Source organism: Echiichthys vipera (assembly GCF_963691815.1).
Source record: "Echiichthys vipera genome assembly, chromosome: 5".
Classification (NCBI taxonomy): domain Eukaryota; kingdom Metazoa; phylum Chordata; class Actinopteri; order Perciformes; family Trachinidae; genus Echiichthys; species Echiichthys vipera.
This window is the reverse complement of record NC_139830.1, coordinates 3,571,463-3,583,551: the sequence shown is the minus strand read 5'-3', so window position 1 is coordinate 3,583,551 and position 12,089 is coordinate 3,571,463. Positions and strand designations below refer to the sequence as shown.

Sequence of the window (12,089 nt, the reverse complement as noted above, 5' to 3'; positions counted from 1 at the left end):
CTGCCTTTTGTGGGGTCAAACTGGGGAGGGAGAGCGTGGGGGGTAGGGAGGGAGGGGGGGGCACAAGCTAATCTGATACTTATGCTAATTTGTGTTTATTTTATTATAATTTCTTTTGTTTTCTTGCCAGAGGGGGTTCAGGGGCGTGAGGCGGCGCGGCCACTGGCGAGGTTTGTGTATTAGATCCTAGAGAGATATATGCTGCGGGGGGGCGGGAGGAGGGCGGGAGATAGAATGACATATTTACCCATAATTCCCCTGTCGCTGGATAAGGTGACCTGTCTAACCTCAGCTCTTTCCCCCTCCCTCCTGTCTTTATTCCTTTATTTTGTGTTTTTCCGCAGCAGCAGCAGGTGGGGTGGGAGGGAGGGAGGGCGGGGCTCAGCGCTGTACATACTTCTTTTTTTTTTCCAGTGCGAAAGAATCGACGCGTAATGTCCCGGTTGTTGAGAACAAATCGATCGCAGGCTTCTTTTTTTTGTTTCCAGTAGGGGCCAAAGTAGAGAGAGACATTTATTACAAAACAAAATCAAAATAAAAACCTTTTACAAAAAAAGTCAACGATAGCAACGCGGAGAGAGCAGTTTCACCAGTGGATAGGTTTGAGCTTCCAGAAGTCTTTTCTTCAGGGTCGTCGTCCCCCTCCCCGTCCCCTTTTTGCTCTCTTACCTTAATATAAAATAAAAAGGCCTATTCCTGTTTAACTCCCATGACAGGAAACACCACAGTTATCCGCAAAAACTTCCAGGTGCTTATTTAAATACGAAAAACTACACATTTATATGACGGGTAAGATCGTAGTCGCAGTCAAAGTTAGGGCAGTTTTATATACCAGAAATCACACACACACACACACACACACACACACACACACACACACACACACACACGCGCACACACACACACACACACGCATACACACACACACACACACACACCTCTGTAACGTAAAATACAGTGAATTGTTAAACCTGCTGTACGAGAGACATGGACGGATGAAGAGACAACAGGGCCCTGGGCACAGACATGTGAGAGGCCCCCCCACTCTGTCTGCACAGGAACAACAACACACACACACACACATACACACACACACACACACACACACACACACACACTTATAAGAGTCTCAAAGAGCCTGTTTTGCAACTGATTTTGGTCATTTTTCATCCGTCTTTAATCCTTTTTCATTTGATTTAAGTCATTTTGCATCACACACACACACACACACACACACACACACACACACACACACACACACACACACACACAGGCACCCGCACACATGTCATGGATGCATTTGATTGGCTGAACGGAGGATTTGTGACTTTTGGAAAAAACGGTGGAAGTAATAAAATAAATGTGCCTATTGGTGGCTACAGTCCTGTCTCTCTCTCTCTCTCTCTCTCTCTCTCTCTCTCTGTCTCTCTCTCTCCCTACCTCACTCTCCCCCGTCCTCGCCCACCCCTGCACCCCCTCATTTGTCTCTGAAGAAAAGGGAAACGGAAATATAATGCAAGAAAAGGAGGGAGGAAGGAGGGAGAGAGGGAAAGATGGGGGAGGAGGTCTTCATGTAAACATTCCATCATGTGCAAATAAAAAAATTTCAAAAAAAGGAAATGGTGTAAAAAAACAGAAAGAAACTATGCAATCATAATGTGTTCAATATCTGAGTTGTGAGGGAGAGCTGTGGGCATCAATCGGGCCCTTACTGTCTAAATTTAGGGGTTTCTCTTTCATTGGTTGTTGGCTGTTACAGGGGGAGAGGAGAGGAGAGGAGAGGAGAGGGGGAGACGGAGGGAGAGAGGGAGGGAGGAGAAAAGACTCGGACCAAAAGCTTGTTTCTCTTTTCTTTCCCTGCGAGGTCGGAGAGAAATGAACTCTGGAATTGTTTGATTTATTTTGTTTTTCCTTTTTTTGTACTCTTTAATATCAAACCTTATCTGCTGTACTGGAAACTGCAAACGCCTTCTGTCTCTAATGATACGTGAGTTTCACAAAGCACACATAAAAGTTTCCTTACAAAATACCCTCCGCTTGTCTCTGTGTCTTTCTTTCTTCCTTGTCCTCTTCTGTATGTGCGTCTTCACCTCGAGTTTGTCACGCGCAGCAAACGACAGACATGACCCAAAGAACCAGGTCCAGGTACAAGCGTGTGAAATGTGTTTCCTCAGGAGGGGGTCTGGAGTCTCCCTTAGAGAGAGGGGGAGAAGTTCAGCATCCGTGAGGAACTCGGAGTAGAGCCGCTGCTCCTTTGCGTTGAAAGGAGCCAGTTGAGGTGGTTCAGGATCATCTGGTAAGGATGATCAGGCACTGATTGTGGAAAAACTAACAGCCCGGGGAACATCTGACCTATGGGGGGTCCTATGTTCCCTGGTCACATATGAAGCGAGGAACATAGGTACACTGAAAACACTGCATTAGAGCTGACAGGGTAAAGTCTGTTGATGTGCGATCAAACAGATTCAGACATTTGCGTACAGCTCCTGCGAGTGTGAAGGGAGTTTGAGGTCTCTACACGATCGAGACTGAAGGCTGCAGAAAAACGAAACAAGCTCATTAAACGTTCAGCTTCTCGGTTTGATTCTCTACAGACCAGTGGGATGACCTAAACCTGACTCACTGTTGACATCCCATCAACTTTTAAACCTTTAGTCTGGAGTGAAGCTTTCAGAAGTGACTGTACATCACTGTAACCAAAAAGTGCACGTGTCCTCTCAGGCCCCTTTTGTCCACGAGGACCTCTGTCCAAATGTCAGTCCCTGCACAGTGCAAACCGGCCCCTTGCGCAGTCCACCCGTGTCTGCAGAAAAGTGCAAAAGGAGCAGTGGAGTGTCGGTTTCAGGCACGAGGAGCGGAAATGGGCGGAACCTTGAGGAGAGGAGAGGGTGTGGTGTGCGCACGCGTCATCACCCAGCACTCGGAGCTGCTTTTACGCACAGGAGTGTTACCCTGGAGCAGCTCGAGACCGCCAAACAACACCATGAGCAGCTCGGTGCCACACAGCGAAGAAGTGACACAGAAGTCTGCCTTTGTTTAGACCCTTCCTCTTCATCATCATCATCATCCTCCTCACTCCAGACTCCAGGGAGCCAAGGGCGCGCGGCCGCTCCTCCGCTGTGCTGGCAGGGATGATGCTCGCGCTCACCTTCACCTGTTGCGCGCTGCTCGTCGTCCTGCTCTCGGAGTCGGTGCAGAGCGACAGGACAGCGGTAAGAGCCGAGCTTCACTGACTTACAGCGGCCTGTTGACGCAGCCAGAGCAGCTGCACACTAACACTAAGTGTACCGGTGCAGCCAGGGCGCACTACCACTCACCGACCCCACGGCATTACGCATGAACGTGCATGCAAATTATATGTATATAACATTATATTATCTATCCTGTGTCATGCACTGCACGGGTCCTAGTTGGAATTTGAAGATGCATTATGGGAAAGTTTCATAAAAACTACCTGTGACACTGTGAAGAAGGATTTTAGACTCTAAACTTAACTAACAGTTCAGAGTTCAGGAAATAGCATTATAACTTAGATCTAATCAGGAAGTCACATGGAGAGGTTGAATATGGAGAATGAGCAGAACTCCGCCATCTGGTGTCTCAAGAGCATAGTCGCAACAACAAAAAAGAACTCCAGCAGTCGGGTTGCCAGGTCCGTTGCAGAGTGTGTTTAGTGATGAGTCATACAAGGTGGTGGAGAGACGGGTCGATTCAAACACTTAAACGTCTTTTTGTATACATAGATTTTTATCATATGATTAACGACTCACGTGTGTATTCTCTTCGTTATACGTGTAATTTAATACATCAGTTGGATGATGACGCTGTTTTTTAACTTTGAACCTAAGTTGACATTTGTTTCCCTGGTCGGGACGTTTGAAACTGATCTGAGGACGAATGAAACGACAGATTTTAAACAGAAACGATCGACCTCACTCTTGTTTTTACGAAACAAACTCGAGAACTCGTTATTGCTAAAGTTTCACAACATTTCTCAGACTATAAACGGGTCAAAAACACATTTTCTAACTTTGTTCTGAGAGATAAAACTCGTGATTCTGCAGATCTGTAATGATTCAATATAATAATCAGTTGTTTTTTTTGTTTTATTGTCTGACTCTAGTTCCAATTTAGACCTAAAATGTATTTTTCTCATTCAAAAATAGAGTAAAAACACTAAAGTAGTGTCCCCGGGTGGAGAGATTAGATCTCCACACTGGCCTGGGAACGCCTCAGGATCCCCCAGTTAGAGCTGGTTAATGTGGCCCGGGAAAGGGAAGTTTGGGGTCCCCTGCTGGAGCTGCTGCCCCTGAGACCCGACCCTGGATAAGAGGCTGAAGATGAGATGAGATGATGAAGGTTCAAAGTTTTTATTTAACGTGTGCACAACAGTTGGAGAGCAGCGGTGCACGGCAGCGAGAGTCTCAGGCTGCCTTCAACGATGTTAATAAATGACAATTAAGAAAGAAAAGGAGCATCACACGATGTGAATGTTAGCGTTATGAAGTGTGAGAGATGATGATTAAAGAGGAGAGACTGATTCTGTAAAGGTCATGTGTTTGAAATGAGAGGAAAACGGCTTCATTTAGTTCAAATACCTTCAAAATAAATCTGACAGACAGAAGCAGCCTTTAGTTTTATTGTTGTTCATGTAACAGGGACAATGTGCGCATTAATAATAGTAATATTAATAATAATAGTGACTTTATTCATGACTAAAAGCCCATTTCCATCTGTCTTTTTCTCTATTAAATGATTATTTAGATTTATTTGTCACTGTCATTTAACTTTTTTTAATCTTATCATTTAATGTTATGTTCTTTTGAAGCTGTGGATCTTTAATTACACGTAACATTGACGTAACCAAGCAGTCCACAGGCTTCTACAGCGACACAGCGGCTCCACATTTACACCTTTAATCAGGTTTGACTTGTTTTAATCAAACCGATCAGACTTTAACTCTGAAGCTGCAACAACACAAACCAGAACGGCTCCGTGTTACTTTGGTTATTCTGATGCCGTCAAACACAATATTTTTTTTTAGTGCGTGTGTGTGTGTGTGTGTGCGTGTGTGTGTGCGTTTGTGTGTGTGTGCGTGTGTGCGTGTGTGCGTGCATGCGTGCGTGCGTGTGTGTGTGTGAGTGAGTGTGTCAGTGAGTGTGTGTGTTAGCTCCCTGGAGGATGACGTGGGGAAACAGCAGCCAGCAAGACCAAACCATAAACACACACACACACACACACACACACACACACACACACACACACACACACACACACACACACACACACACACACAACTTTGCTGCCAGGCAAATATTTAACCTGCTACTCAGGGGAACCAGACAGGTGTGTGTGTGTGTGTGTGTGTGTGTGTGTGTGTGTGTGTGTGTGTGTGTGTGTGTGTGTGTGTGTGTGTGTGTGTGTGTGTGTGTGTGTGTGTGTGTGTGTGTGTGTGTGTGTGTGTGTGTGTGTGTGTGTGTGTGTGTGTGTGTGTGTGTGTGTGTGTGTGTGTGTGTGTGTGTGTGTGTGTGTGTGTGTGTGTGTGTGTGTGTGTGTGTGTGTGTGTGTGTGTGTGTGTCTCTGTCTCTGTAATCCTTTAATTTACACAGCATGTTAAACAAGTATCTCAGCTCCGCAGCTGCAGAAGTCAGAGACGTGCAAAGGTTAATAAAAAAGTAGATTCATCACATAATGGATATGAAATGTGCCGACTGGACAGAAATACTATGGTGGTGCAAATTAGTTATAGACCGATACATCGGCTGGCAGATATTTGCGCATGTACGTGTATCGGCATCTACGGATATGGGCTGCTGCGTTGGCCCGACAGGCGTCCACAGGCAGCTGGAGACGCTGCACAGAGCCCCTTCCACACTAGTAGAGTGCTGGAGCCTGCTTTTCAAGACAACCGTGAGTTTTAAACTTTCGATTCATCTTTGAACTCTTTAATTTAGCTGAGATATTGCCAAACACGCCACATGCGTGCTCCGTATGCCTGTATGTTGTGCTTGAAACAATAGCTTCCCTAGTGTGGGTCCAAGTCGTAGACGAGTACGCTGAATGCCTCGTATGTAAAACTGCTGACATGTGATTCCTACAGAAGCTGTTATGGACACTGGTCATAGGATTCATCAATGCCTATGTTGTTTCATGGCTCCGTTGTGTTGCAGGAGTTAGTTTTTGTGTGTAGGGACTCTTCTCATGCTGCTGCAGAGGTTTGCTGTTATTTTCAGCAGCATTAGTGGTTAAAAAAGACCTTTGAATGCCTTCACCACACTGCCCCGAGCTAATCACTGTTAGCCACGTCCAGCTGTTAGCCACTCTCTGTGATATCTCCGTCTCAATGGATTATTCAATGAGTATAAGACCCTGGGATGATTTTACGCTGGAGTCTCTCTTAGAGAGAGGGGGAGAAGTTCAGCATCCGTGAGGAACTCGGAGTAGAGCCGCTGCTCCTTTGCGTTGAAAGGAGCCAGTTGAGGTGGTTCAGGATCATCTAGTAAGGATGAACCCTGGGCGCCTCCCTAGGGAGGTGTTCCAGGCACGTCCAGCTGGGAGGAGGCCTCGGGGAAGACCCAGGACCAGGTGGAGAGATTAGATCTCCACACTGGCCTGGGAACGCCTCAGGATCCCCCAGTTAGAGCTGGTTAATGTGGCCCGGGAAAGGGAAGTTTGGGGTCCCCTGCTAAAGCTGCTGCCCCCGCGAGTTTCACTGTAAGGCGGCGGCCTTGGCTGTAAAGTGCTGCGGGAAACGGAGCTTTGGAAACAGTCAGCAGTTAATGTAAAGTGCAGGTAATTTGTGTTTAATGGGCTCAAACACACCAGTGTGTGTGAGCAGCTGCACAAACACACTCTGTGGACCTGCGCGGAGACACACACACACACACACACACACACACACACACACACTGACACACACACACACACACACACACACACACACACACACACACACACACACACACACACTGACACACACACACACACTGACACACACACACACACACACACACACACACCTCTGACATATCAAACACATCATCATCATCATCATCATCATCATTGCTCCGTGCATGTTAATCATGGCTTTAACATGCAGATTAACAGCAGAGAGAGCCGCGTTCACAAGTGAGCGATTCACTCCCTCCACACGCCCTCTGTTCACACGTTCATCCCGCCGCCGGGTGTCAACACGCCGACATTTCAGCGGCATCAGCGGCGCCTTCGCCAGGACAAACACCGTGCTCCTTAAAGCTCTGGAGATGAGTTTTTTTATGTGTTTCCTCGAGCAGGAATGTGCGGGGCGCGAGGAGACAGTGGCAGCCTGTTCTCGCTTTCTCTTGCTGCTCGCTCACTTCCTCTCTCTCTCTCTCTATTTGTCTCTCCTTCTCTCGCTCTTTCTCACACACACACACACACACACACAGTTTTATAGACTCAGACACACTGGTGCTAATTGTTTGAACACTGAGGATACTGTAGTTGTTGTAGTTTTACCTGAGGGACAGGAAATCCAGTCTGCCCAACTCTTTGCACCTGGGCTCTTACCCTCCACCCCTCCACCCCTCCACCCCTCTACCCCTCCACCCCTCATCCCCCCATTCCCTCTCGTCCTTCTTTTCATTTGTTCCACCCAGACTTTTATTCCCTTTCTAAATTCTCTTCACTGGCTTCTCTTGATTTCCTCAGATGGCTGTTTCTCCCCTCCCCTTCACTCCTATTTTCCTTTTCTCTGTCTCTGCATTTCTCCGTCTTCTGTCCTTCTCTTTTTCCATTTCTCCTCCGTTCATGTTTTCCTTCCTCTACTCTTTGGTTTCTCCCTCAGTTTTAAGTCGCTCCACTCATTCATCCTTCCCTTGGTAGATGCTAGCTAATACATCTTGACGTGTTGACGTAAACATGTGCACGCGCAGTCGTGAATACCCACTGTAAGCGTCAACGACATGCAACACTTCACGCTGCACTTCAAAGTGACCTGAATCTGATGTTTCCGCTCATATGTGAACCCCGTGATTTGACTTTGACAGTGTGAACAGCACAAGTCGTACTGAATCTGACGTTTTCCAATCAGAATCAGGTCACTTTTAAAGGTGCTACTGAATCGGATACGATTTTTTTTAATGCGACCGCAATCTGAACAGCACAAGTCGCATTTAATGCTACTTTGACGTCGTTCTGACCCAAGCTGCTGTTTTGTAAATGAATGACAAATAAAGTTGATTGAAAATTGAAGTGTGCCACAGTTGGGAGCAGGAACAGAATAAACTTTTAGGTGCGCCTTATAGTGCGCAAAATACGGTACTTTCAATGATCCGGTCTGCAACGGTCTGAAACCTGCCACAACGAGTGGAGAGGAGACGGTGTATCATCTCCATAGCAACAACTCTCTGTACTTCCGTCTTTTCAGGCTTTTTTTCATATCTGGAAATAATTTGTAGCATTATGAAATATAAATGAGGACGGAGATGGTGAGAAACTTGCTGCAGCTGCATTCAAGTAGTGACGAAACAGGGAAAATTAAGTTTGATTTCCCTGATTCACTGCTTTGTTCTGGATTAACGGCGCTCCCTCTCTTCATTCATTCTCTAGCTCGCTCGACTCTCTCTCTCTCTCTCGCTCTCTCTCACTGTCTCTTTTTCTTTCTCTCTCTCTCGTTGAGCCTCCGTCCAGAACTGCCATTTCGGCCAGCGGACAGTTTGGGATTGACTTGACCAGCGGACTTTGCTACAAGTCAGAACACGTGACGTTATTTACGGTTTGAGTCCAGACGAGTCGGGTCAGTTCACGCCGCTGCAACGTTCTGAAGCGTTTTGTCTCGTTACTTTATGGATAAGAGAGGTTTTTTTCTGTTGATCCAATAATTGATTAATCGTTAATAGTTCCATTATTCTTGTTATATGTAATATTAGATCTGTGCGGTCAGTACATAAGTTAATGTCACACACAGCACAGAGGTCTCATTCACCTCTGGATTATGTCCAGTGTGTGTGTGTGTGTGTGGGGGGGGGGGGGGGGGGGCGGTGCTGATGGACAAAGAGGCACTGATGAAGAGTGAGAAGGTGTGTGTGTTTGAGGTAATTTTAGTGTGTGTGTGTGCGTGTGTGTGTGTGTGTGTGACACGAATCTCATGTGTTTTCAAGACGTGTGTGATCATCAGCTGAGTTTGTGACTCATTTATCTCCTTGTTTCCTCTCCTCTGGTTTCATTTCCTTTCCTCTCCTCTTGTTTCATCTCCTCTTGTTTCCTTTCCTCTTGTTTCCTCTCCTCTCTTGTTTCCTCTCCTCTTGTTTCCTCTCCTCTTGTTTCCTCTTGTTTCGTTTCCTCTCCTTGTTTCCTCTCCTCTTGTTTCGTTTCCTCTCCTCTTGTTTCGTTTCCTCTCCTCTTGTTCGTTTCCTCTCCTCTTGTTTCGTTTCCTCTGCTTGTTTCCTCTCCTCTTGTTTCGTTTCCTCTGCTTGTTTCCTCTCCTCTTGTTTCGTTTCCTCTCCTCTTGTTCGTTTCCTCTCCTCTTGTATCCTCTCCTCTTGTTTCCTCTCCTAATATTTTGCCGCCGGTGCCTCGTTCTTCTATTTCCCTTTACCAGTTCAGTCCTCTTCCTGTGTGTCTTTGTCTCACAGCTCCTCACAGCAGAGACACTTTGTCTCTCTGCAGGGAACACGACGGCGTCCTCCAGTCACTGAAGTTTATCCACGTTTGCTTGTTTCAGATGCGTCCACTGATCCTCTCTCACCCTGTCACTCGCTTCCTCACCCTCTCTTCATTCTCTTCTCTTCCTGGTTCTCCTCTTCCCTCACGCGTGACATTGAAAGTCTTCAGTGTATCACTCCGTCAGTCATGTGGAGGCTATAAAGTGTCTTTCAGTGCATCTCTTCTTTTATCAGTGTTGAGCCACACACAGCTGACACGTCTGTCTGTGGAGACCAGGTAGAGTGATTCCCTTTGTGTGTTTGTGTGTCTGCAGCCTTTCCTCATCACAGAGAACATGTGGCCTCACGGTTGTGTCCTGGACTGCCACAGGGGGCGCCACAGAGCCGTGTGCGGCACCAACGGCAGGCTGTATAAATCAGTGTGTGCCTTCCAGAGAGCCCAGTGCGTCAACACACAGCTGCGCCTCGCTCCACGAGCTCACTGCTCAGGTACAAACGTGCACAGCTGCAACATCCCCGCAGCTTCATCATGTTCCCACTGACACATGAACACACACACTGGTCTGCTCTTACACAACGGGTGAACCTCAAAGGAGCTCTAAAGTCCGTTCAAAGTCAAACCCAAAGGATTGCATCTATTTTTAGTCATTTTGCAACTTTTTGTGGTGGTTTTGCATCTATTTTAAGACATTTAGCATCTTTTTGTGTTGGTTTTGCATCTATTTTAAGACATTTTGCATCTTTTTGTGGTGGTTTTGCATCTATTTTTAGACATTTAGCATCTTTTTGTAGTGGTTTTGCATCTATTTTTAGACATTTTGCATCTTTTTGTGGTGGTTTTGCATCTATTTTTAGACATTTTGCATCTTTTTGTGGTGATTTTGTATCTATTTTTAGTCATTTTGCATCTTTTTGTGGTGGGTTTGCATCTATTTTTAGTCATTTTGCATCTTTTTGTGGTGGTTTTGCATCTATTTTTAGACATTTTGCATCTTTTTGTGGTGGTTTTGCATCTATTTTTAGTCATTTTGTATCTTTTTGTGGTGGTTTTGCGTCTATTTTTAGTCATTTAGCATCTTTTTGTGGTGGTTTTGCATCTATTTTTAGTCATTTTGCATCTTTTTGTGGTGGTTTTGCATCTATTTTTAGTCATTTTGCATCTTTTTGTGGTGGTTTTGCTTCTATTTCTGTTTCACTGTTTGTGTTTTAGATCCCAGTCAGTCCAAGTGTCAGCAGGCCCGAGCTCAGGCCCTGGAGGCCGGCGCCCACAGCAGCCACGTCAGCCCAGCAGCTGCCGTCTTCGTGCCAGAGTGCGGCGGGGACGGTCACTTCCTTCCGGTGCAGTGTCACAACCAGACTGGGTACTGCTGGTGCTCCATGCCCGACGGCAAGCCTGTCAGCGGCACCTCGGTCCTCCATCTGATCCCCAACTGCACTGGTCAGTCACATGGACTTCTTTAGATTTACGTATCTACAGAGGCTTTTGTTTTAGTCTCACGAAGATCTTGGACAGACGTTTTCACTTCGCTTGTGTCTTTTCTATACTCAATAGATCACATCGCTCAGTTGGCTCAGACCAGTGATTCGGCTTCAATCAAAGGTGAGAAATGTGGTTTATACTTAAAATTCACAAAGCTGGGGTGCAACATGACTTAGGGCGCACTCACACTGTGCCTCCGTCCCGTGCCCTGTGCTTTAGGGTCCTTGTCCCCCCCCTCCAGGCCCGTTTGTACTCACACTACCTCGGAGTTTTTGTGCGTCTTGTCGACTGTTTTTGAATCTTTTCATCGACCAAATCTGCAGTAAACACTCCACCTCCGCATCACACCAACGTGAACCTTTCACCGCCATTGTTTTAAATGTCCGCGCATGGTCCCTCCTTTTTTCTATGTCCCAACAGGCGCACAGGAAATGACCTCAGAGCCACCGTAGGCCTCGTGCTCGTACACGTGCGCACGCTCGTGCTCGTACACGTGCAAACGTGCTTTACAAAAGCCCACCTCTCCCAAACGGGCCGTGGCTGGCAACTGTGCCGCTCCTAGACGCGGTACAGTTGCACTCACACTGGTCAAAGGAACCAGACTTTCCAGTGAAACCTGTTTGGGCACGGTACGGATGGACAGTGTGAGTGCGCCCTAAGTGCGTTTACTTGAGTACTTTAACAGTTTTAGATGGCGGGATCATGAGACAGTTGGCCACGGGGCACAGACATGTAAGAGGCCCCCCACCCTGAACTAGACACCCACAAACTCTACTTTCAGTCATTTTGCACCTTTTTGTCGTTGTGTGATTGTTTTTAGCGTCTTTTTTTAGCATTTTTAGTTGTTTTGAGTTGTTTTGCATCTGAGGAGTGAGCTACAAAGCGTGCTGAACATCCCCAGGTTTTCTTTGGATAACCTGGATCGACAAATACGCAACTCGCAGTCGGAGTTAAGCGGTACCACG

At 46.6% G+C, this 12,089-nt stretch overlaps 1 protein-coding gene across 1 annotated transcript in view; it reads left to right on the top strand.

The window, feature by feature from the left end:
• Positions 1-3,131: 3,131 nt before the first annotated feature.
• Positions 3,132-12,089, top strand: part of LOC310947364 (SPARC-related modular calcium-binding protein 1-like) — a gene marked incomplete at both ends in the record, with an annotated part of 15,411 nt that continues 6,453 nt past the window's right edge. Inside the window, 4 exons of the mRNA XM_083914154.1 lie at positions 3,132-3,212; positions 9,959-10,133; positions 10,855-11,082; positions 11,197-11,244. Coding sequence (XP_083770280.1) covers positions 3,132-3,212; positions 9,959-10,133; positions 10,855-11,082; positions 11,197-11,244 — 532 coding nt within the window. The remainder of the gene's footprint in view (positions 3,213-9,958; positions 10,134-10,854; positions 11,083-11,196; positions 11,245-12,089) is intronic.